Source organism: Oncorhynchus gorbuscha, unplaced genomic scaffold, assembly GCF_021184085.1.
Source record: "Oncorhynchus gorbuscha isolate QuinsamMale2020 ecotype Even-year unplaced genomic scaffold, OgorEven_v1.0 Un_scaffold_2570, whole genome shotgun sequence".
Classification (NCBI taxonomy): Eukaryota; Metazoa; Chordata; class Actinopteri; order Salmoniformes; family Salmonidae; genus Oncorhynchus; species Oncorhynchus gorbuscha.
Window position 1 is genome coordinate 1 of NW_025747046.1, and position 23,123 is coordinate 23,123.

At 45.9% G+C, this 23,123-nt stretch overlaps 1 protein-coding gene across 1 annotated transcript; it reads right to left on the reverse strand.

Moving 5' to 3' along the window:
• Window positions 1-3,755: 3,755 nt before the first annotated feature.
• Window positions 3,756-4,630, reverse strand: LOC124026086 (ladderlectin-like). Its single transcript, XM_046339259.1, has one exon. The coding sequence runs from the start codon at window positions 4,550-4,552 to the stop codon at window positions 3,992-3,994; it is 561 nt and encodes a 186-aa protein (XP_046195215.1). The 5' UTR covers window positions 4,553-4,630; the 3' UTR covers window positions 3,756-3,991.
• Window positions 4,631-23,123: the final 18,493 nt, after the last annotated feature.

Consider the following 23,123-nt stretch of genomic DNA (forward strand, 5'->3'; position numbering starts at 1 on the left):
GTAAAACAGGTCTATGTAGCCTACTGTAGTCTACACTACTTTAATAATGGCTAAAACAGGTCTATGTAGCCTACTGTAGTCTACACTACTTTATTAACAACCCTAGCTTACGAATTGGCTGAGAACTCTGGGGTCGATAATTCTCTAACAAAGTGGTTTGACAGTGTGTTTGGGAAATGGAAAAATGTCATTATCACTGTGTTGTGGGCAACCGTCACCTGTATGAGTGTTTTGGTTCTGTGTGGGGTTTGTTTGGTACCTTGTGTGACAGTTTTGCTTATCAAGACCCTGGAGAGGTCGGTAGGGCAACAGATGGTGATGAGGTACGGACCGATTTCCAGCGCTGGTCTGTGTGATGACGAGTTCGAGCTTCAAGGTCCAGCAGAGGATTCCGTTTCTTTCAGCTATGAGGAGTCAGTGTTGGATGAGACCGTATTGATATGAAGCTTGTAATAAAAATCCCAACGGAAGTGTTACAATGGGATTTAGACCGATAACAGTCATGAATGAATATCTGATGTACATAAATGTGTTGTAATAAATGATTAGAATGTTACAGTCCTGAAACCATAGGTCTGATACCATGTTACAGTCCTGAAACCATAGGTCTGATACCATGTTACAGTCCTGAAAACCATGTTAGGTCTGAAACCAGGTCTGATACCATGTTACAGTCCTGAAACCATAGGTCTGATACCATGTTACAGTCCTGAAACCATAGGTCTGATACCATGTTACAGTCCTGAAACCATAGGTCTGATACCATGTTACAGTCCTGAAACCATAGGTCTGATACCATGTTACAGTCCTGAAACCATAGGTCTGATACCATGTTACAGTCCTGAAACCATAGGTCTGATACCATGTTACAGTCCTGAAACCATAGGTCTGATACCATGTTACAGTCCTGAAACCATAGGTCTGATACCATGTTACAGTCCTGAAACCATAGGTCTGATACCATGTTACAGTCCTGAAACCATAGGTCTGATACCATGTTACAGTCCTGAAACCATAGGTCTGATACCATGTTACAGTCCTGAAACCATAGGTCTGATACCATGTTACAGTCCTGAAACCATAGGTCTGATACCATGTTACAGTCCTGAAACCATAGGTCTGATACCATGTTACAGTCCTGAAACCATAGGTCTGATACCATGTTACAGTCCTGAAACCATAGGTCTGATACCATGTTACAGTCCTGAAACCATAGGTCTGATACCATGTTACAGTCCTGAAACCATAGGTCTGATACCATGTTACAGTCCTGAAACCATAGGTCTGATACCATGTTACAGTCCTGAAACCATAGGTCTGATACCATGTTACAGTCCTGAAACCATAGGTCTGATACCATGTTACAGTCCTGAAACCATAGGTCTGATACCATGTTACAGTCCTGAAACCATAGGTCTGATACCATGTTACAGTCCTGAAACCATAGGTCTGATACCATGTTACAGTCCTGAAACCATAGGTCTGATACCATGTTACAGTCCTGAAACCATAGGTCTGATACCATGTTACAGTCCTGAAACCATAGGTCTGATACCATGTTACAGTCCTGAAACCATAGGTCTGATACCATGTTACAGTCCTGAAACCATAGGTCTGATACCATGTTACAGTCCTGAAACCATAGGTCTGATACCATGTTACAGTCCTGAAACCATAGGTCTGATACCATGTTACAGTCCTGAAACCATAGGTCTGATACCATGTTACAGTCCTGAAACCATAGGTCTGATACCATGTTACAGTCCTGAAACCATAGGTCTGATACCATGTTACAGTCCTGAAACCATAGGTCTGATACCATGTTACAGTCCTGAAACCATAGGTCTGATACCATGTTACAGTCCTGAAACCATAGGTCTGATACCATGTTACAGTCCTGAAACCATAGGTCTGATACCATGTTACAGTCCTGAAACCATAGGTCTGATACCATGTTACAGTCCTGAAACCATAGGTCTGATACCATGTTACAGTCCTGAAACCATAGGTCTGATACCATGTTACAGTCCTGAAACCATAGGTCTGATACCATGTTACAGTCCTGAAACCATAGGTCTGATACCATGTGATTGTAGGAAATTAATTTGAATCGTTAGATTATTATAACACATGTGTATAAGTGTTAGACTCATTCGATGATTATATTATAAAACTGTGTGTGGTTTTAGTCAGAATCAACGTTTGGGAACAATGTGTCTAGTGTTTTGATAACAGACTGTCTGTCTGAGCCAGATCCGGGGAGACCTTGCCTGGGACACGGAGAACATCCCAGTCCCAGGTCTCTCCCTATCTTATTGTTGTGTGAGGGTCTCTCCCTATCTTATTGTTGTGTGAGGGTCTCTCTCTATCTTATTGTTGTGTGAGGGACTCTCCCTATCTTATTGTTGTGTGAGGGTCTCTCCCTATCTTATTGTTGTGTGAGGGACTCTCCCTATCTTATTGTTGTGTGAGGGTCTCTCTCTATCTTATTGTTGTGTGAGGGTCTCTCCCTATCTTATTGTTGTGTGAGGGTCTCTCTCTATCTTATTGTTGTGTGAGGGACTCTCCCTATCTTATTGTTGTGTGAGGGTCTCTCTATCTTATTGTTGTGTGAGGGTCTCTCCCTATCTTATTGTTGTGTGAGGGACTCTCTCTATCTTATTGTTGTGTGAGGGTCTCTCTCTATCTTATTGTTGTGTGAGGGACTCTCCCTATCTTATTGTTGTGTGAGGGTCTCTCCCTATCTTATTGTTGTGTGAGGGACTCTCCCTATCTTATTGTTGTGTGAGGGACTCTCTCTATCTTATTGTTGTGTGAGGGTCTCTCTCTATCTTATTGTTGTGTGAGGGTCTCTCTATCTTATTGTTGTGTGAGGGTCTCTCCCTATCTTATTGTTGTGTGAGGGACTCTCTCTATCTTATTGTTGTGTGAGGGACTCTCCCTATCTTATTGTTGTGTGAGGGTCTCTCTAGCTTATTGTTGTGTGAGGGTCTCTCTCTATCTTATTGTTGTGTGAGGGTCTCTCCCTATCTTATTGTTGTGTGAGGGTCTCTCTCTATCTTATTGTTGTGTGAGGGTCTCTCCCTATCTTATTGTTGTGTGAGGGTCTCTCTCTATCTTATTGTTGTGTGAGGGTCTCTCTCTATCTTATTGTTGTGTGAGGGTCTCTCCCTATCTTACTGTTGTGTGAGGGTCTCTCCCTATCTTATTGTTGTGTGAGGGTCTCTCCCTATCTTATTGTTGTGTGAGGGTCTCTCCCTATCTTATTGTTGTGTGAGGGTCTCCCTATCTTACTGTTGTGTGAGGGTCTCTCCCTATCTTATTGTTGTGTGAGGGTCTCTCTCTATCTTATTGTTGTGTGAGGGTCTCTCTATCTTATTGTTGTGTGAGGGTCTCTCTCTTATTGTTGTGTGAGGGTCTCTCTGTGACTACGCCTTTTCTTTCTAATCTGCTTTTTAATCTTCAGTCCTTCATTCAGGGAGAAATAGAATAGCACTCTCTCTCTCTCACTCTCTCTCTCTTTCTCTCTATCACTCTCTCTCTCTCTACCACTCTCTCTCTCTCTACCACTCTCTCTCTCTCTACCACTCTCTCTCTGTGGACACATTCTCTGTTTCATCTGAGAGCATCTTCAGTCCTTCATTCAGGGGAGAAATATAATCTCTAGAGATTGTCTTTATTCTAGTAATATCTTACAATTGACTAACTGATGTGCCATGACAACTAGTTAAGCAATAGGAAATGAAGAACAACTATTCAGTCATTTATCTTTAATTTCAAAAGCAGGATTAGCATCATCACACAGTTTCATCACAAGTTTAGGTAATGGTGAGCTGCTATGAGTGACAGATCTTGGTTTGAGTATTGAAGTGTAGACTGTTGACCCCTGGAGGTGAGAGGTGAAGTAGACTGTTGACCCCTGGAGGTGAGAGGTGAAGTAGACTGTTGATCCCTGGAGGTGAGAGTTGAAGTGGCTGGGTCATTTCCTAGCCTAAATTCTTCTGGAACAGAGAGATGTAAACTTCCACTCACAGGGCACGTCGAACCGGAGCTTCTCACTTGCAGCGTTCATCTGCAGACAGTCCTCTCCTTCTCCAGCGTTATTGGGCTGACCAATGTTCCAGTTAGTGTAGTCAAATCTGGACCCATCTGACCACATCCATAAGCCCTCCTTGACTGCATCAAAACCTCCAATCCAGGTATCAGGTAAGTGGCCATTGGTATTCTTTGTTAGTGCTTGCATGAACTGGTACTCTAAAAGGTTATTCACGGATGCTAGGTTTCCACCAAGTGCCAAACAGTTTTGCTCAGAATCTGACCATGACTGCGGAATGCTGACAAACCTGAAACAGCGTGATCCATATGGGTGCCAGTCTGAGGGACATGACATTTCCTTTGTCCCCTGCTGTACTGCTGCTACCTGAGCCCTGACAGGAGGAGTCTGTTCCACCTCAGTCTTCAGTAAGGGTTCTAAACCAAGCAGCTGGGTCAGGTTTGCGTCGCCCAGTGTAATGGCAGCACTCAGAAGCAGAAGGACGGCCAACTTCTCCATGGTAATCTTTTCCTGTCAGAGAAGGAATCACAAGTCTGTAGGTTCTGTTCAGCTTGAGAAAGCAGCTCACCAAGCCACAAGGACGAAGCACAAAAAACATGTTGACACTGATTCCAATGTACCAAAAAACATGTTGACACTGATTCTATATCATGTTGGCAAATGTATCCCAATGCTTTTGGCAAATATACACTGAGTGTACAAAACATTAAGGTCACCTGCTCTTTCCATGACCTAGACTGACCAGGTGAATCCACTTTAATCAGTGTAGATAAAGGGGAGGAGACAGGTTAAAAAAATATGTTGGAACCTTGAGACAACTGAGAGATGGATTGTGTGTGTGCCATTCAGAGGGTGAAGACAATTTAAGTGTCTTTAAACGGGGTATGATAGTAGGTGCCAGATGCACATGTTTATGTCAAGAACTGCAACACTGCTGGGTTTTCACACTCAACAGTTTCCAGTGTGTACAAAACAATAACACCTTCCTAATATTGAGTTGCAGCTCCCCCCACCGAATACGAATAATCAACATGATTGCAGGCAATAACAAATAAATCCAACAATTAAAATTGCTCAAACATACAAGCATTTCACACCATTTTAAAGATAAACTTCTTGTTATTCCAACCAGTGTCCAATTTCAGATAGGCTTTACAGCAAAAGCACGACAAATGATTATGTTCGGTCACCGTCAAGTCACAGAAAAACACAGCCCTTTTTCCAGCCAAAGAGAGGAGTCACAAAATTCAGAAATAGAGAGAATTATTCATCACTAACCTTTGATGATCTTCATCAGATGACACTCATAGAACTTCAAGTTACACAATACATGTATGTTTTTGTTTGATAAAGTTCATATTTACATTAAAAAATCTCAGTATACATTGGCATGTTATGTTCAATAGTTCCAAAAACATCCGGTGATTTTGCAGAGAGCCACATCACTTTACAGAAATACTCATAATAAACGTTGATCAAAGATACAAGTGTTATGTATGGAATTTTAGATCCAATTCTCCTTAATGCAACCGCTGTGTCAGATTTCAATAAAGCTTTACGGAAAACGCAAACCATGCAATAATCTGAGTATGCCGCTTAGAGACCAAACAAGTCAAAAAGATATCTGCCATATATTGTGCAGTCAACAGAAGTCAGAAATAACATTATAAATATTCACTTACCTTCATCAGAATGCACTCCCTGTCACGCCCTGGCCATAGAGGCTTTTATTCTCTATTTTGGTTAGGCCAAGGTGACTAGGGTGGGCATTCTATGTTCTTTTTTCTATGTTTTTGTATTTCTTTGTTTTTGGTAGGGTATGGTTCTCAATCAGGGACAGCTGTCTGTCGTTGTCTCTGATTGGGAACCATACTTAGGTAGCTCTTGCCCACGGGTTTTGTGGGTAGTTCATTTCTGTTTAGTGTTTTTCACCTTTCAGGACTGTTTTGGTTATTCCCTTTGTTATGTTTGTATTTAGTGTTCAGTGACAATAAACAAATATGATGTACAACGCTGCATCTTGGTCCTCACCTTCTTCCACAGAAAGCCGTTACACTCCCAGGAATCCCAGTTCCACAATAAACGATTGTTTTGTTCGACAATGTCCATCATTTAAGTCCAAATAGCTTCTTGTGTTAGCGCATGTGGTAAACAAATCCAAACTCACGAAGCGCGTTCACCAGTTGCAGACAAAGTCCAAAAGTTACGTTACCATAGAAACATGTCAAACGAAGTGTAGAATCAATCTTTAGGATGTTTATATCATAAATCTTCAATAATGTTCCAACCGGAGAATTCCTTTGTCTGTAGAATTCCTTTGTCTGTCGCTCTCACGTGAACGAGCAGGGGCAAAAAAAAGAAGCAATGGAACGCAGCTCCAACACGTGAAATGCGCGTGACCAGCTCGTGGCGCTCTGCCATACACCTGACTCATTCCCCTCTCATTCGGCCCCACATGATCAATATCCCACTGTATCAATAGGGAATGATTTGAAAAACGACCAACCTCCGATTTCCCACTTCCTGGTTGGATTTTTTTCTCTGCCAAATGATTTCTGTTATACTCACAGACATCATTCAAACAGTTTTAGAAAGTTCCGAGCATATATTAGCAACTGGGACTGAGTAGCAGGAAGTTTACTCTGGGCACCTTATTCATCCAAGCTACTCAATACTGCCCCCAGCAAAACAATTCCTGACATTTAATCGTAGTAAAATTCCCCGTCTTAGGTCAGTTAGGATCACCACTTTTTTTAAAGAATGTGAAATGTCAGAATAATAGTAGAGAGAATGATTTATTTCTGCTTTTGTTTCTTTAATCAGAAAAAAAACTAAATGTAAGTGTAATGTTTATTTAACTAGGCAAGTCAGTTATGAACAAATCATTATTTACATTGACGGCCTACCCCGGCGGGGTATGTGCATCGCCCTGTGGGACTCAGGGACAGATGTGATGCAACCTGGATTTGAACCAGCGACTGCCTCTTGCACTGAAATGCAGTGCCTTAGACCACTGCAGCACAACTCAGGAGCCCAGTGTGTGTGTGTGTGTGTGTGTGTGTGTGTGTGTGTGTGTGTGTGTGTGTGTGTGTGTGTGTGTGTGTGTGCGTGCGTGCGTGCGTGCGTGCGTGCGTGCGTGCGTGCGTGCGTGCGTGCGTGCGTGTGTGTGTGTGTGTGTGTGTGTGTGTGTGTGCACCACTTAAGGGAAGGGTGAGCAGTGTGGTTGGGGTTGAGGTTAGAATTAAAATCGGATTTTATTACTTTGTGCCTGTTCCAGTTAGTGACCACTATGCTGAACTGCCTCCAGGGCAAGATTCATGACAATATATGCCAACCTGCCTCCCAGACATCCTCTCCTTATCTATACAAGGCTGCAGAAATACAATCTAGTGATGTGGGGATTCTCTCATTCTCTCATAACCCTCAGTACCCAGGTGGGTAGATGGCAGGTTGAATAAAGAGAAGCTAGTGATGTGGGGGTTCTCTCATAACCCTCTGTCCCCAGGTGGGTAGATGGCAGGTTGTATAAAGAGAAGCAAGTGATGTGGGGGTTCTCTCATAACCCTCATTCCCCAGGTGGGTAGATGGCAGGTTGAATAAAGAGAAGCTAGTGGTGTGGGGGTTCTCTCATAACCCTCAGTCCCCAGGTGGGTAGATGGCAGGTTGAATAAAGAGAAGCTAGTGATGTGGGGGTTCTCTCATAACCCTCAGTCCCCAGGTGGGTAGATGGCAGGTTGAATAAAGAGAAGCTAGTGATGTGGGGGTTCTCTCTTAACCCTCAGTCCCCAGGTGGGTAGATGACAGGTTGAATAAAGAGAAGCTAGTGATGTGGGGGTTCTCTCATAACCCTCAGTCCCCAGGTGGGTAGATGACAGGTTGAATAAAGAGAAGCTGGTGATGTGGGGGTTCTCTCTTAACCCTCAGTCCCCAGGTGGGTAGATGGCAGGTTCAATAAAGAGAAGCTAGTGATGTGGGGGTTCTCTCTTAACCCTCAGTCCCCAGGTGGGTAGATGGCAGGTTGAATAAAGAGAAGCTAGTGATGTGGGGGTTCTCTCATAACCCTCAGTCCCCAGGTGGGTAGATGACAGGTTGAATAAAGAGAAGCTAGTGATGTGGGGGTTCTCTCATAACCCTCAGTCCCCAGGTGGGTAGATGGCAGGTTGAATAAAGAGAAGCTAGTGATGTGGGGGTTCTCTCATAACCCTCTGTCCCCAGGTGGGTAGATGGCTGGTTGAATAAAGAGAAGCTAGTGATGTGGGGGTTCTCTCATAACCCTCTGTCCCCAGGTGGGTAGATGGCAGGTTGAATAAAGAGAAGCTAGTAATGTGGGGGTTCTCTCATAACCCTCAGTCCCCAGGTGGGTAGATGGCAGGTTGAATAAAGAGAAGCTAGTGATGTGGGGTTCTCTCATAACCCTCTGTCCCCAGGTGGGTAGATGGCAGGTTGAATAAAGAGAAGCTAGTAATGTGGGGGTTCTCTCATAACCCTCAGTCCCGAGGTGGGTAGATGGCAGGTCTAATAAAGAGAAGCTAGTGATGTGGGGTTCTCTCATAACACTCAGCCCCCAGGTGGGTAGATGGCAGGTTGAATAAAGAGAAGCTAGTGATGTGGGGGTTCTCTCATAACCCTCTGTCCCCAGGTGGGTAGATGACAGGTTGAATAAAGAGAAGCTGGTGATGTGGGGGTTCTCTCATAACCCTCAGCCCCCAGGTGGGTAGATGGCAGGTTGAATAAAGAGAAGCTAGTGATGTGGGGGTTCTCTCATAACCCTCTGTCCCCAGGTGGGTAGATGACAGGTTGAATAAAGAGAAGCTGGTGATGTGGGGTTCTCTCATAAGCCTCAGTCCCCAGGTGGGTAGATGGCAGGTTGAATAAAGAGAAGCTAGTGATGTGGGGGTTCTCTCATAACCCTCAGTCCCCAGGTGGGTAGATGGCAGGTTGAATAAAGAGAAGCTAGTGATGTGGGGTTCTCTCATAACCCTCAGTCCCCAGGTGGGTAGATGGCAGGTTGAATAAAGAGAAGCTAGTGATGTGGGGTTCTCTCTTAACCCTCAGTCCCCAGGTGGGTAGATGGCAGGTTGAATAAAGAGACGCTAGTGATGTGGGGGTTCTCTCATAACCCTCAGTCCCCAGGTGGGTAGATGACAGGTTGAATAAAGAGAAGCTAGTGATGTGGGGGTTCTCTCATAACCCTCAGTCCCCAGGTGGGTAGATGGCAGGTTGAATAAAGAGAAGCTAGTGATGTGGGGTTCTCTCATAACCCTCTGTCCCCAGGTGGGTAGATGGCAGGTTGAATAAAGAGAAGCTAGTGATGTGGGGGTTCTCTCATAACCCTCAGTCCCCAGGTGGGTAGATGGCAGGTTGAATAAAGAGAAGCTAGTGATGTGGGGTTCTCTCATAACCCTCTGTCCCCAGGTGGGTAGATGGCAGGTTGAATAAAGAGAAGCTAGTAATGTGGGGGTTCTCTCATAACCCTCAGTCCCCAGGTGGGTAGATGGCAGGTTGAATAAAGAGAAGCTAGTGATGTGGGGGTTCTCTCATAACACTCCAGCCCCCAGGTGGGTAGATGGCAGGTTGAATAAAGAGAAGCTAGTGATGTGGGGGTTCTCTCATAACCCTCTGTCCCCAGGTGGGTAGATGACAGGTTGAATAAAGAGAAGCTGGTGATGTGGGGGTTCTCTCATAACCCTCAGCCCCCAGGTGGGTAGATGGCAGGTTGAATAAAGAGAAGCTAGTGATGTGGGGGTTCTCTCATAACCCTCTGTCCCCAGGTGGGTAGATGACAGGTTGAATAAAGAGAAGCTGGTGATGTGGGGGTTCTCTCTCATAAGCCTCAGTCCCCAGGTGGGTAGATGGCAGGTTGAATAAAGAGAAGCTAGTGATGTGGGGTTCTCTCATAACCCTCAGTCCCCAGGTGGGTAGATGGCAGGTTGAATAAAGAGAAGCTAGTGATGTGGGGGTTCTCTCATAACCCTCAGTCCCCAGGTGGGTAGATGGCAGGTTGAATAAAGAGAAGCTAGTGATGTGGGGGTTCTCTCATAACCCTCAGCCCCCAGGTGGGTAGATGGCAGGTTGAATAAAGAGAAGCTAGTGATGTGGGGGTTCTCTCATAACCCTCTGTCCCCAGGTGGGTAGATGACAGGTTGAATAAAGAGAAGCTGGTGATGTGGGGGTTCTCTCATAACCCTCAGCCCCCAGGTGGGTAGATGGCAGGTTGAATAAAGAGAAGCTAGTGATGTGAGGGTTCTCTCATAACCCTCTGTCCCCAGGTGGGTAGATGACAGGTTGAATAAAGAGAAGCTGGTGATGTGGGGTTCTCTCATAACCCTCAGTCCCCAGGTGGGTAGATGGCAGGTTGAATAAAGAGAAGCTATTGATGTGGGGGTTCTCTCATAACCCTCTGTCCCCAGGTGGGTAGATGGCAGGTTGAATAAAGAGAAGCTGGTGATGTGGGGGTTCTCTCATAACCCTCAGCCCCCAGGTGGGTAGATGGCAGGTTGAATAAAGAGAAGCTGGTGATGTGGGGGTTCTCTCATAACCCTCAGTCTCCAGGTGGGTAGATGGCAGGTTCTATAAAGAGAAGCTAGTGATGTGGGGGTTCTCTCATAACCCTCAGTCCCCAGGTGGGTAGATGGCAGGTTGAATAAAGAGAAGCTAGTGATGTGGGGTTCTCTCATAACCCTCAGTTCCCAGGTGGGTAGATGGCAGGTTGAATAAAGAGAAGCTGGTGATGTGGGGGTTCTCTCATAACCCTCAGTCTCCAGGTGGGTAGATGGCAGGTTGAATAAAGAGAAGCTAGTGATGTGGGGGTTCTCTCATAACCCTCAGTCCCCAGGTGGGTAGATGGCAGGTTGAATAAAGAGAAGCTAGTGATGTGGGGGTTCTCTCATAACCCTCATTCCCCAGGTGGGTAGATGGCAGGTTGAATAAAGAGAAGCTAGTGATGTGGGGGTTCTCTCATAACCCTCAGTCCCCAGGTGGGTAGATGGCAGGTTGAATAAAGAGAAGCTAGTGATGTGGGGGTTCTCTCATAACCCTCATTCCCCAGGTGGGTAGATGGCAGGTTGAATAAAGAGAAGCTAGTGATGTGGGGGTTCTCTCATAACCCTCATTCCCCAGGTGGGTAGATGGCAGGTTGAATAAAGAGAAGCTAGTGATGTGGGGTTCTCTCATAACCCTCAGCCCCCAGGTGGGTAGATGGCAGGTTGAATAAAGAGAAGCTAGTGATGTGGGGTTCTCTCATAACCCTCAGTCCCCAGGTGGGTAGATGGCAGGTTGAATAAAGAGAAGCTAGTGATGTGGGGGTTCTCTCATAACCCTCAGTCCCCAGGTGGGTAGATGGCAGGTTGAATAAAGAGAAGCTAGTGATGTGGGGTTCTCTCATAACCCTCAGCCCCCAGGTGGGTAGATGGCAGGTTGAATAAAGAGAAGCTAGTGATGTGGGGGTTCTCTCATAACCCTCTGTCCCCAGGTGGGTAGATGACAGGTTGAATAAAGAGAAGCTGGTGATGTGGGGGTTCTCTCATAACCCTCAGCCCCCAGGTGGGTAGATGGCAGGTTGAATAAAGAGAAGCTAGTGATGTGGGGGTTCTCTCATAACCCTCTGTCCCCAGGTGGGTAGATGACAGGTTGAATAAAGAGAAGCTGGTGATGTGGGGTTCTCTCATAACCCTCAGTCTCCAGGTGGGTAGATGGTAGATAAAGAGAAGCTAGTGAGGTTCTCATAAAGTCTCCAGGTGGGTAGATGGCAGGTTGAATAAAGAGAAGCTAGTGATGTGGGGTTCTCTCATAACCCTCAGTCCCAGGTGGGTAGATGGCAGGTTGAATAAAGAGAAGCTAGTGATGTGGGGGTTCTCTCATAACCCTCAGTCCCCAGGTGGGTAGATGGCAGGTTGAATAAAGAGAAGCTAGTGATGTGGGGTTCTCTCATAACCCTCAGTCCCCAGGTGGGTAGATGGCAGGTTGAATAAAGAGAAGCTAGTGATGTGGGGGTTCTCTCATAACCCTCAGTCCCCAGGTGGGTAGATGGCAGGTTGAATAAAGAGAAGCTAGTGATGTGGGGGTTCTCTCATAACCCTCAGTCCCCAGGTGGGTAGATGGCAGGTTGAATAAAGAGAAGCTAGTGATGTGGGGGTTCTCTCATAACCCTCAGTCCCCAGGTGGGTAGATGGCAGGTTGAATAAAGAGAAGCTAGTGATGTGGGGGTTCTCTCATAACCCTCTGTCCCCAGGTGGGTAGATGGCAGGTTGAATAAAGAGAAGCTAGTGATGTGGGGGTTCTCTCATAACCCTCAGTCCCCAGGTGGGTAGATGGCAGGTCTAATAAAGAGAAGCTAGTGATGTGGGGGTTCTCTCATAACACTCAGCCCCCAGGTGGGTAGATGGCAGGTTGAATAAAGAGAAGCTAGTGATGTGGGGGTTCTCTCATAACCCTCTGTCCCCAGGTGGGTAGATGACAGGTTGAATAAAGAGAAGCTGGTGATGTGGGGGTTCTCTCATAACCCTCAGCCCCCAGGTGGGTAGATGGCAGGTTGAATAAAGAGAAGCTAGTGATGTGGGGGTTCTCTCATAACCCTCTGTCCCCAGGTGGGTAGATGACAGGTTGAATAAAGAGAAGCTGGTGATGTGGGGGTTCTCTCATAAGCCTCAGTCCCCAGGTGGGTAGATGGCAGGTTGAATAAAGAGAAGCTAGTGATGTGGGGTTCTCTCATAACCCTCAGTCCCCAGGTGGGTAGATGGCAGGTTGAATAAAGAGAAGCTAGTGATGTGGGGTTCTCTCATAACCCTCAGTCCCCAGGTGGGTAGATGGCAGGTTGAATAAAGAGAAGCTAGTGATGTGGGGTTCTCTCTTAACCCTCAGTCCCCAGGTGGGTAGATGGCAGGTTGAATAAAGAGACGCTAGTGATGTGGGGGTTCTCTCATAACCCTCAGTCCCCAGGTGGGTAGATGACAGGTTGAATAAAGAGAAGCTAGTGATGTGGGGGTTCTCTCATAACCCTCAGTCCCCAGGTGGGTAGATGGCAGGTTGAATAAAGAGAAGCTAGTGATGTGGGGGTTCTCTCATAACCCTCTGTCCCCAGGTGGGTAGATGGCAGGTTGAATAAAGAGAAGCTAGTGATGTGGGGTTCTCTCATAACCCTCAGTCCCCAGGTGGGTAGATGGCAGGTTGAATAAAGAGAAGCTAGTGATGTGGGGGTTCTCTCATAACCCTCTGTCCCCAGGTGGGTAGATGGCAGGTTGAATAAAGAGAAGCTAGTAATGTGGGGTTCTCTCATAACCCTCAGTCCCCAGGTGGGTAGATGGCAGGTTGAATAAAGAGAAGCTAGTGATGTGGGGGTTCTCTCATAACACTCAGCCCCCAGGTGGGTAGATGGCAGGTTGAATAAAGAGAAGCTAGTGATGTGGGGGTTCTCTCATAACCCTCAGTCTCCAGGTGGGTAGATGGCAGGTTGAATAAAGAGAAGCTAGTGATGTGGGGGTTCTCTCATAACCCTCAGTCCCCAGGTGGGTAGATGGCAGGTTGAATAAAGAGAAGCTAGTGATGTGGGGGTTCTCTCATAACCCTCATTCCCCAGGTGGGTAGATGGCAGGTTGAATAAAGAGAAGCTAGTGATGTGGGGGTTCTCTCATAACCCTCAGTCCCCAGGTGGGTAGATGGCAGGTTGAATAAAGAGAAGCTAGTGATGTGGGGGTTCTCTCATAACCCTCATTCCCCAGGTGGGTAGATGGCAGGTTGAATAAAGAGAAGCTAGTGATGTGGGGGTTCTCTCATAACCCTCATTCCCCAGGTGGGTAGATGGCAGGTTGAATAAAGAGAAGCTAGTGATGTGGGGGTTCTCTCATAACCCTCAGCCCCCAGGTGGGTAGATGGCAGGTTGAATAAAGAGAAGCTAGTGATGTGGGGGTTCTCTCATAACCCTCAGTCCCCAGGTGGGTAGATGGCAGGTTGAATAAAGAGAAGCTAGTGATGTGGGGGTTCTCTCATAACCCTCAGTCCCCAGGTGGGTAGATGGCAGGTTGAATAAAGAGAAGCTAGTGATGTGGGGGTTCTCTCATAACCCTCAGCCCCCAGGTGGGTAGATGGCAGGTTGAATAAAGAGAAGCTAGTGATGTGGGGGTTCTCTCATAACCCTCTGTCCCCAGGTGGGTAGATGACAGGTTGAATAAAGAGAAGCTGGTGATGTGGGGTTCTCTCATAACCCTCAGCCCCCAGGTGGGTAGATGGCAGGTTGAATAAAGAGAAGCTAGTGATGTGGGGGTTCTCTCATAACCCTCTGTCCCCAGGTGGGTAGATGACAGGTTGAATAAAGAGAAGCTGGTGATGTGGGGGTTCTCTCATAACCCTCAGTCTCCAGGTGGGTAGATGGCAGGTTCTATAAAGAGAAGCTAGTGATGTGGGGTTCTCTCATAACCCTCAGTCTCCAGGTGGGTAGATGGCAGGTTGAATAAAGAGAAGCTAGTGATGTGGGGGTTCTCTCATAACCCTCAGTCCCCAGGTGGGTAGATGGCAGGTTGAATAAAGAGAAGCTAGTGATGTGGGGGTTCTCTCATAACCCTCAGTCCCCAGGTGGGTAGATGGCAGGTTGAATAAAGAGAAGCTAGTGATGTGGGGGTTCTCTCATAACCCTCTGTCCCCAGGTGGGTAGATGGCAGGTTGAATAAAGAGAAGCTGGTGATGTGGGGGTTCTCTCATAACCCTCAGCCCCCAGGTGGGTAGATGGCAGGTTGAATAAAGAGAAGCTGGTGATGTGGGGTTCTCTCATAACCCTCAGTCTCCAGGTGGGTAGATGGCAGGTTCTATAAAGAGAAGCTAGTGATGTGGGGTTCTCTCATAACCCTCAGTCCCCAGGTGGGTAGATGGCAGGTTGAATAAAGAGAAGCTAGTGATGTGGGGGTTCTCTCATAACCCTCAGTCCCCAGGTGGGTAGATGGCAGGTTGAATAAAGAGAAGCTAGTGATGTGGGGGTTCTCTCATAACCCTCAGTCTCCAGGTGGGTAGATGGCAGGTTGAATAAAGAGAAGCTAGTGATGTGGGGGTTCTCTCATAACCCTCAGTCCCCAGGTGGGTAGATGGCAGGTTGAATAAAGAGAAGCTAGTGATGTGGGGGTTCTCTCATAACCCTCTGTCCCCAGGTGGGTAGATGGCAGGTTGAATAAAGAGAAGCTAGTAATGTGGGGGTTCTCTCATAACCCTCAGTCCCCAGGTGGGTAGATGGCAGGTCTAATAAAGAGAAGCTAGTGATGTGGGGGTTCTCTCATAACACTCAGCCCCCAGGTGGGTAGATGGCAGGTTGAATAAAGAGAAGCTAGTGATGTGGGGTTCTCTCATAACCCTCTGTCCCCAGGTGGGTAGATGACAGGTTGAATAAAGAGAAGCTGGTGATGTGGGGGTTCTCTCATAACCCTCAGCCCCCAGGTGGGTAGATGGCAGGTTGAATAAAGAGAAGCTAGTGATGTGGGGGTTCTCTCATAACCCTCTGTCCCCAGGTGGGTAGATGACAGGTTGAATAAAGAGAAGCTGGTGATGTGGGGGTTCTCTCATAAGCCTCAGTCCCCAGGTGGGTAGATGGCAGGTTGAATAAAGAGAAGCTAGTGATGTGGGGGTTCTCTCATAACCCTCAGTCCCCAGGTGGGTAGATGGCAGGTTGAATAAAGAGAAGCTAGTGATGTGGGGGTTCTCTCATAACCCTCAGTCCCCAGGTGGGTAGATGGCAGGTTGAATAAAGAGAAGCTAGTGATGTGGGGGTTCTCTCTTAACCCTCAGTCCCCAGGTGGGTAGATGGCAGGTTGAATAAAGAGACGCTAGTGATGTGGGGGTTCTCTCATAACCCTCAGTCCCCAGGTGGGTAGATGACAGGTTGAATAAAGAGAAGCTAGTGATGTGGGGGTTCTCTCATAACCCTCAGTCCCCAGGTGGGTAGATGGCAGGTTGAATAAAGAGAAGCTAGTGATGTGGGGGTTCTCTCATAACCCTCTGTCCCCAGGTGGGTAGATGGCAGGTTGAATAAAGAGAAGCTAGTGATGTGGGGGTTCTCTCATAACCCTCAGTCCCCAGGTGGGTAGATGGCAGGTTGAATAAAGAGAAGCTAGTGATGTGGGGGTTCTCTCATAACCCTCTGTCCCCAGGTGGGTAGATGGCAGGTTGAATAAAGAGAAGCTAGTAATGTGGGGGTTCTCTCATAACCCTCAGTCCCCAGGTGGGTAGATGGCAGGTTGAATAAAGAGAAGCTAGTGATGTGGGGTTCTCTCATAACACTCAGCCCCCAGGTGGGTAGATGGCAGGTTGAATAAAGAGAAGCTAGTGATGTGGGGGTTCTCTCATAACCCTCTGTCCCCAGGTGGGTAGATGACAGGTTGAATAAAGAGAAGCTGGTGATGTGGGGTTCTCTCATAACCCTCAGCCCCCAGGTGGGTAGATGGCAGGTTGAATAAAGAGAAGCTAGTGATGTGGGGGTTCTCTCATAACCCTCTGTCCCCAGGTGGGTAGATGACAGGTTGAATAAAGAGAAGCTGGTGATGTGGGGTTCTCTCATAAGCCTCAGTCCCCAGGTGGGTAGATGGCAGGTTGAATAAAGAGAAGCTAGTGATGTGGGGGTTCTCTCATAACCCTCAGTCCCCAGGTGGGTAGATGGCAGGTTGAATAAAGAGAAGCTAGTGATGTGGGGGTTCTCTCATAACCCTCAGTCCCCAGGTGGGTAGATGGCAGGTTGAATAAAGAGAAGCTAGTGATGTGGGGGTTCTCTCATAACCCTCAGCCCCCAGGTGGGTAGATGGCAGGTTGAATAAAGAGAAGCTAGTGATGTGGGGGTTCTCTCATAACCCTCTGTCCCCAGGTGGGTAGATGACAGGTTGAATAAAGAGAAGCTGGTGATGTGGGGGTTCTCTCATAACCCTCAGCCCCCAGGTGGGTAGATGGCAGGTTGAATAAAGAGAAGCTAGTGATGTGAGGGTTCTCTCATAACCCTCTGTCCCCAGGTGGGTAGATGACAGGTTGAATAAAGAGAAGCTGGTGATGTGGGGGTTCTCTCATAACCCTCAGTCCCCAGGTGGGTAGATGGCAGGTTGAATAAAGAGAAGCTAGTGATGTGGGGGTTCTCTCATAACCCTCTGTCCCCAGGTGGGTAGATGGCAGGTTGAATAAAGAGAAGCTGGTGATGTGGGGGTTCTCTCATAACCCTCAGCCCCCAGGTGGGTAGATGGCAGGTTGAATAAAGAGAAGCTGGTGATGTGGGGGTTCTCTCATAACCCTCAGTCTCCAGGTGGGTAGATGGCAGGTTCTATAAAGAGAAGCTAGTGATGTGGGGGTTCTCTCATAACCCTCAGTCCCCAGGTGGGTAGATGGCAGGTTGAATAAAGAGAAGCTAGTGATGTGGGGGTTCTCTCATAACCCTCAGTTCCCAGGTGGGTAGATGGCAGGTTGAATAAAGAGAAGCTGGTGATGTGGGGGTTCTCTCATAACCCTCAGTCTCCAGGTGGGTAGATGGCAGGTTGAATAAAGAGAAGCTAGTGATGTGGGGGTTCTCTCATAACCCTCAGTCCCCAGGTGGGTAGATGGCAGGTTGAATAAAGAGAAGCTAGTGATGTGGGGGTTCTCTCATAACCCTCATTCCCCAGGTGGGTAGATGGCAGGTTGAATAAAGAGAAGCTAGTGATGTGGGGTTCTCTCATAACCCTCAGTCCCCAGGTGGGTAGATGGCAGGTTGAATAAAGAGAAGCTAGTGATGTGGGGGTTCTCTCATAACCCTCATTCCCCAGGTGGGTAGATGGCAGGTTGAATAAAGAGAAGCTAGTGATGTGGGGGTTCTCTCATAACCCTCATTCCCCAGGTGGGTAGATGGCAGGTTGAATAAAGAGAAGCTAGTGATGTGGGGGTTCTCTCATAACCCTCAGCCCCCAGGTGGGTAGATGGCAGGTTGAATAAAGAGAAGCTAGTGATGTGGGGGTTCTCTCATAACCCTCAGTCCCCAGGTGGGTAGATGGCAGGTTGAATAAAGAGAAGCTAGTGATGTGGGGGTTCTCTCATAACCCTCAGTCCCCAGGTGGGTAGATGGCAGGTTGAATAAAGAGAAGCTAGTGATGTGGGGTTCTCTCATAACCCTCAGCCCCCAGGTGGGTAGATGGCAGGTTGAATAAAGAGAAGCTAGTGATGTGGGGGTTCTCTCATAACCCTCTGTCCCCAGGTGGGTAGATGACAGGTTGAATAAAGAGAAGCTGGTGATGTGGGGGTTCTCTCATAACCCTCAGCCCCCAGGTGGGTAGATGGCAGGTTGAATAAAGAGAAGCTAGTGATGTGGGGGTTCTCTCATAACCCTCTGTCCCCAGGTGGGTAGATGACAGGTTGAATAAAGAGAAGCTGGTGATGTGGGGGTTCTCTCATAACCCTCAGTCTCCAGGTGGGTAGATGGCAGGTTCTATAAAGAGAAGCTAGTGATGTGGGGGTTCTCTCATAACCCTCAGTCTCCAGGTGGGTAGATGGCAGGTTGAATAAAGAGAAGCTAGTGATGTGGGGGTTCTCTCATAACCCTCAGTCCCCAGGTGGGTAGATGGCAGGTTGAATAAAGAGAAGCTAGTGATGTGGGGTTCTCTCATAACCCTCAGTCCCCAGGTGGGTAGATGGCAGGTTGAATAAAGAGAAGCTAGTGATGTGGGGGTTCTCTCATAACCCTCTGTCCCCAGGTGGGTAGATGGCAGGTTGAATAAAGAGAAGCTGGTGATGTGGGGGTTCTCTCATAACCCTCAGCCCCCAGGTGGGTAGATGGCAGGTTGAATAAAGAGAAGCTGGTGATGTGGGGGTTCTCTCATAACCCTCAGTCTCCAGGTGGGTAGATGGCAGGTTCTATAAAGAGAAGCTAGTGATGTGGGGGTTCTCTCATAACCCTCAGTCCCCAGGTGGGTAGATGGCAGGTTGAATAAAGAGAAGCTAGTGATGTGGGGTTCTCTCATAACCCTCAGTCCCCAGGTGGGTAGATGGCAGGTTGAATAAAGAGAAGCTAGTGATGTGGGGGTTCTCTCATAACCCTCAGTCTCCAGGTGGGTAGATGGCAGGTTGAATAAAGAGAAGCTAGTGATGTGGGGGTTCTCTCATAACCCTCAGTCCCCAGGTGGGTAGATGGCAGGTTGAATAAAGAGAAGCTAGTGATGTGGGGGTTCTCTCATAGCCATCAGTCCCCAGGTGGGTAGATGGCAGGTTGTATAAAGAGAAGCTGGTGATGTGGGGGTTCTCTCATAACCCTCAGTCTCCAGGTGGGTAGATGGCAGGTTGAATAAAGAGAAGCTAGTGATGTGGGGGTTCTCTCATAACCCTCAGTCTCCAGGTGGGTAGATGGCAGGTTGAATAAAGAGAAGCTAGTGATGTGGGGGTTCTCTCATAACCCTCAGTCCCCAGGTGGGTAGATGGCAGGTTGAATAAAGAGAAGCTAGTGATGTGGGGGTTCTCTCATAACCCTCAGTCCCCAGGTGGGTAGATGGCAGGTTGAATAAAGAGAAGCTAGTGATGTGGGGGTTCTCTCATAACCCTCAGTCCCCAGGTGGGTAGATGGCAGGTTGAATAAAGAGAAGCTAGTGATGTGGGGGTTCTCTCATAACCCTCAGTCCCCAGGTGGGTAGATGGCAGGTTGAATAAAGAGAAGCTAGTGATGTGGGGTATCTCTCATAACCCTCAGTCCCCAGGTGGGTAGATGACAGGTTGAATAAAGAGAAGCTGGTGATGTGGGGGTTCTCTCATAACTCTCAGTCCCCAGGTGGGTAGATGGCAGGTTGAATAAAGAGAAGCTAGTGATGTGGGGGTTCTCTCATAACCCTCAGTCCCCAGGTGGGTAGATGGCAGGTTGAATAAAGAGAAGCTGGTGATGTGGGGTTCTCTCATAACCCTCAGTCCCCAGGTGGGTAGATGGCAGGTTGAATAAAGAGAAGCTAGTGATGTGGGGTTCTCTCATAACCCTTAGTCCCCAGGTGGGTAGATGGCAGGTTGAATAAAGAGAAGCTGGGTAGATGACAGGTTGTTAAGGGATTTTTTAAATCAATAATGACTAATTATGTAACATTTCAATCAGGACTGACTAATCAGAATACTATTATGTTACTGTATATGTACTAATCAGAATACTATTATGTTACTGTATATGTACTAATCACAATACTATTATGTTACTGTATAGATGTATGAATTTTCTTTTTAATCCTAGTACTGAATATAATGTGTGTAAATATAATCAAGAATTAGAACAATGACTGTCTGTACCATGGTAGAAATGAATTAACTTCTAGCCAGACTGGCTAGAAGGCTTATCTACACAAACTGGCCTTGGCTCGGTCATATATTATCTTAATAGGGGGAGACGATGTGAGAACCATACAGCCATTGTACTGGAGCGGAGATGACACGGGCTAAAACTAATGACGTCATTTTCAGTTTATAACCTGTGGTAAAAGTGTGTAATGGACAGTATTCTCGTGAATAAACGCTGCTGATTTACTTTAAGACTGGGCTCTGTCCATTTTATACAAATAGTAGTCATACAAATTCTTATGGATTGACAGTGTTTAATTTTAATTGGGTATTAAAACAGAGGAATTTAATTCCTGTAACAATTGGTCCTTCAAGCCGGATCTAAAATACCCGTCTCTGCCATCTGAAGGTCGTACGCCCAAAAATCGTGCACGAGCAGGTTGGGTCCCATTATTTAAGACCTGGCCTCTGAATTGAGGGAAAGACCAGGCCGGTGTACATCCCAGACCGATAGGGACGGTGACTAGATCCAACGAACAATGCTTTTCCCAGTCGGCGGCAAGGTCAGTAGCCTATATTCTCGATTCTGGGGGGATTTGAGTTCTTTGATTGACGTTCTACATTTTCATTCATCAATAATGGGAGCTTAGCTATTCCCACAGGGTTTTGAAGCCAGATGGGTTATTAATCAATGATTAAACAAATAAATACGGTTAGTGGAGAAAATACAGATAAACAACGGGCAGAGGGGCTAAATACAGCTAGGATATGGTTAGCCGAGGCCAGGAAGGGCGCTGAGAACAAAGGAAAAGGAAGGGAGGCGTCCAAAATCTGACTCGGACAAAGACCCTGAATAGAAGATGATACTACTAAAATAGTCAGGAAGGGTTTAAATTAGGACTATTTCCTGGGAATTCCCGGTGCCAGAGTTTGCGACTACAGACAATTATAATGATTTAATTATTGGCGGGGAAACTCAATCATTTCAATAGCGGGACACTTAGGTTCTTATCTCAGCTTTGAAACCGATAGACTAAAATTGATTTTAGATTGTAATTCATCTATTTGTATGTTTTGCCTGAAAAAATATGGTCGCTAGTGTTTGTATAAAATATGGTCGCTAGTGTTTGTATAAAATATGGTCGCTAGTGTTTGTATAAAATATGGTCGCTAGTGTTTGTATAAAATATGGTCGCTAGTGTTTGTATAAAATATGGTCGCTAGTGTTTGTATAAAATATGGTCGCTAGTGTTTGTATAAAATATGGTCGCTAGTGTTTGTATAAAATATGGTCGCTAGTGTTTGTATAAAATATGGTCGCTAGTGTTTGTATAAAATATGGTCGCTAGTGTTTGTATAAAATATGGTCGCTAGTGTTTGTATAAAATATGAACTGAACATTTAATATGTTGTTTAGGTTGACTTGAAAGAAGAATTCATTCAAAATAATGGCGAGACAACTTCGATGTTATACGCTGTTTTGCCCAAAATTATCTGCTAGAATAATGTATTGAGATGGGAGTCGTATTTAAATAAATGTATCATAGAAGAGAAAGTCACCTAAACCTTAATAAATGTAGGGAATAACTGAGAGATACGAAACAGTTTTGTGCCAACAGGATGATATATTTTTTACGAATCGACTGACATACGATAAATTTAGCACAGAACATGGTACGTTTAAATGTTAGGATAAAGAAAGTTGAGAAGTTTGGTTGGTTTTACTTTGTCGATAGAATTTAAAGCAGAACTCAATCTGAATAGGGAATATGTATTTTACAGAGGCAGGCTGATTTGAAGGTAAAACTGTGTAATTTTACGTTGACTACACACAACGTTCCTCAAATAATGACAGAGAAAATGGGTTGTGGCATTTAGAGGGAAAATGCATGCATTATAGCTTGAGTTACTTTTGATATTTGTTTTGCACATTTATAACATCCTAAAGCTTGATTCTGCACTTAGTTGGACCAGTTTAGTCGATATATAATATGTAATTTTGAAGTTTTGATGCGCATCCACTAGAATTTTGGCTGCATTTCAACCGGAATTTGTCGCGTTTGATAACCCAAAGACACAGACTTGAAAACCAAACGCAGTTTTTGGTAAGTATGACTCCTTCCACGTCTTCTGATCGAAGAACATCAAAGGTAAGGGAATATTTATGTGTTAATTTAGTGTTTCTGTGAACTCCAACATAGAGGAGACATAATGCTAATTTCTGAGCGCCTTCTCATATTATAGCCTAGTGTAACTGTAGCTGTAGCTCAGTTGGTAGAGCATGGCGCTTGTAACGCCAGGGTAGTGGGTTCGATCCCCGGGACCACCCATACGTAGAATGTATGCACACATGACTGTAAGTCGCTTTGGATAAAAGCGTCTGCTAAATGGCATATATTATTATTATTATATTATTATTATATTAAAAATAAATGTAACACAGCGGTTGCATTAAGAAGAAGTGTATCTTTCTATCTATATGTAGAACATGTATATTTAGTCAAAGTTTATGATGTGTATTGCTTGTTATCTGACGTTATCTGACGGAGCTATCATCATTTGTCCGGACATTTGAGTAGCATTTTTTGAACATGGCGTCATTGTAAACAGAGATTTATGGATATAAATGGCATATTATTGAAAAAAACATAAATGTACTGTGTAACATGTCCTATTACTGTCATCTGATGAAGATTTTCAAAAGGTTAGTGAATTATTTTTATTTTAATCCTGCGTTTGTTGATTGCATATTTTGTTCAACTTGGCTATTCAAATTAGCTGTGTCTTTGGTGGTGGTTTGACATAAATATGTGCTATGTTTTTGCCGTAAAACATTTTAGAA

Excerpts from the sequence above, each read along its gene's own strand:
- LOC124026086 (XM_046339259.1), bottom strand. The coding sequence starts at position 4,552 with ATGGAGAAGTTGGCCGTCCTTCTGCTTCTGAGTGCTGCCATTACACTG.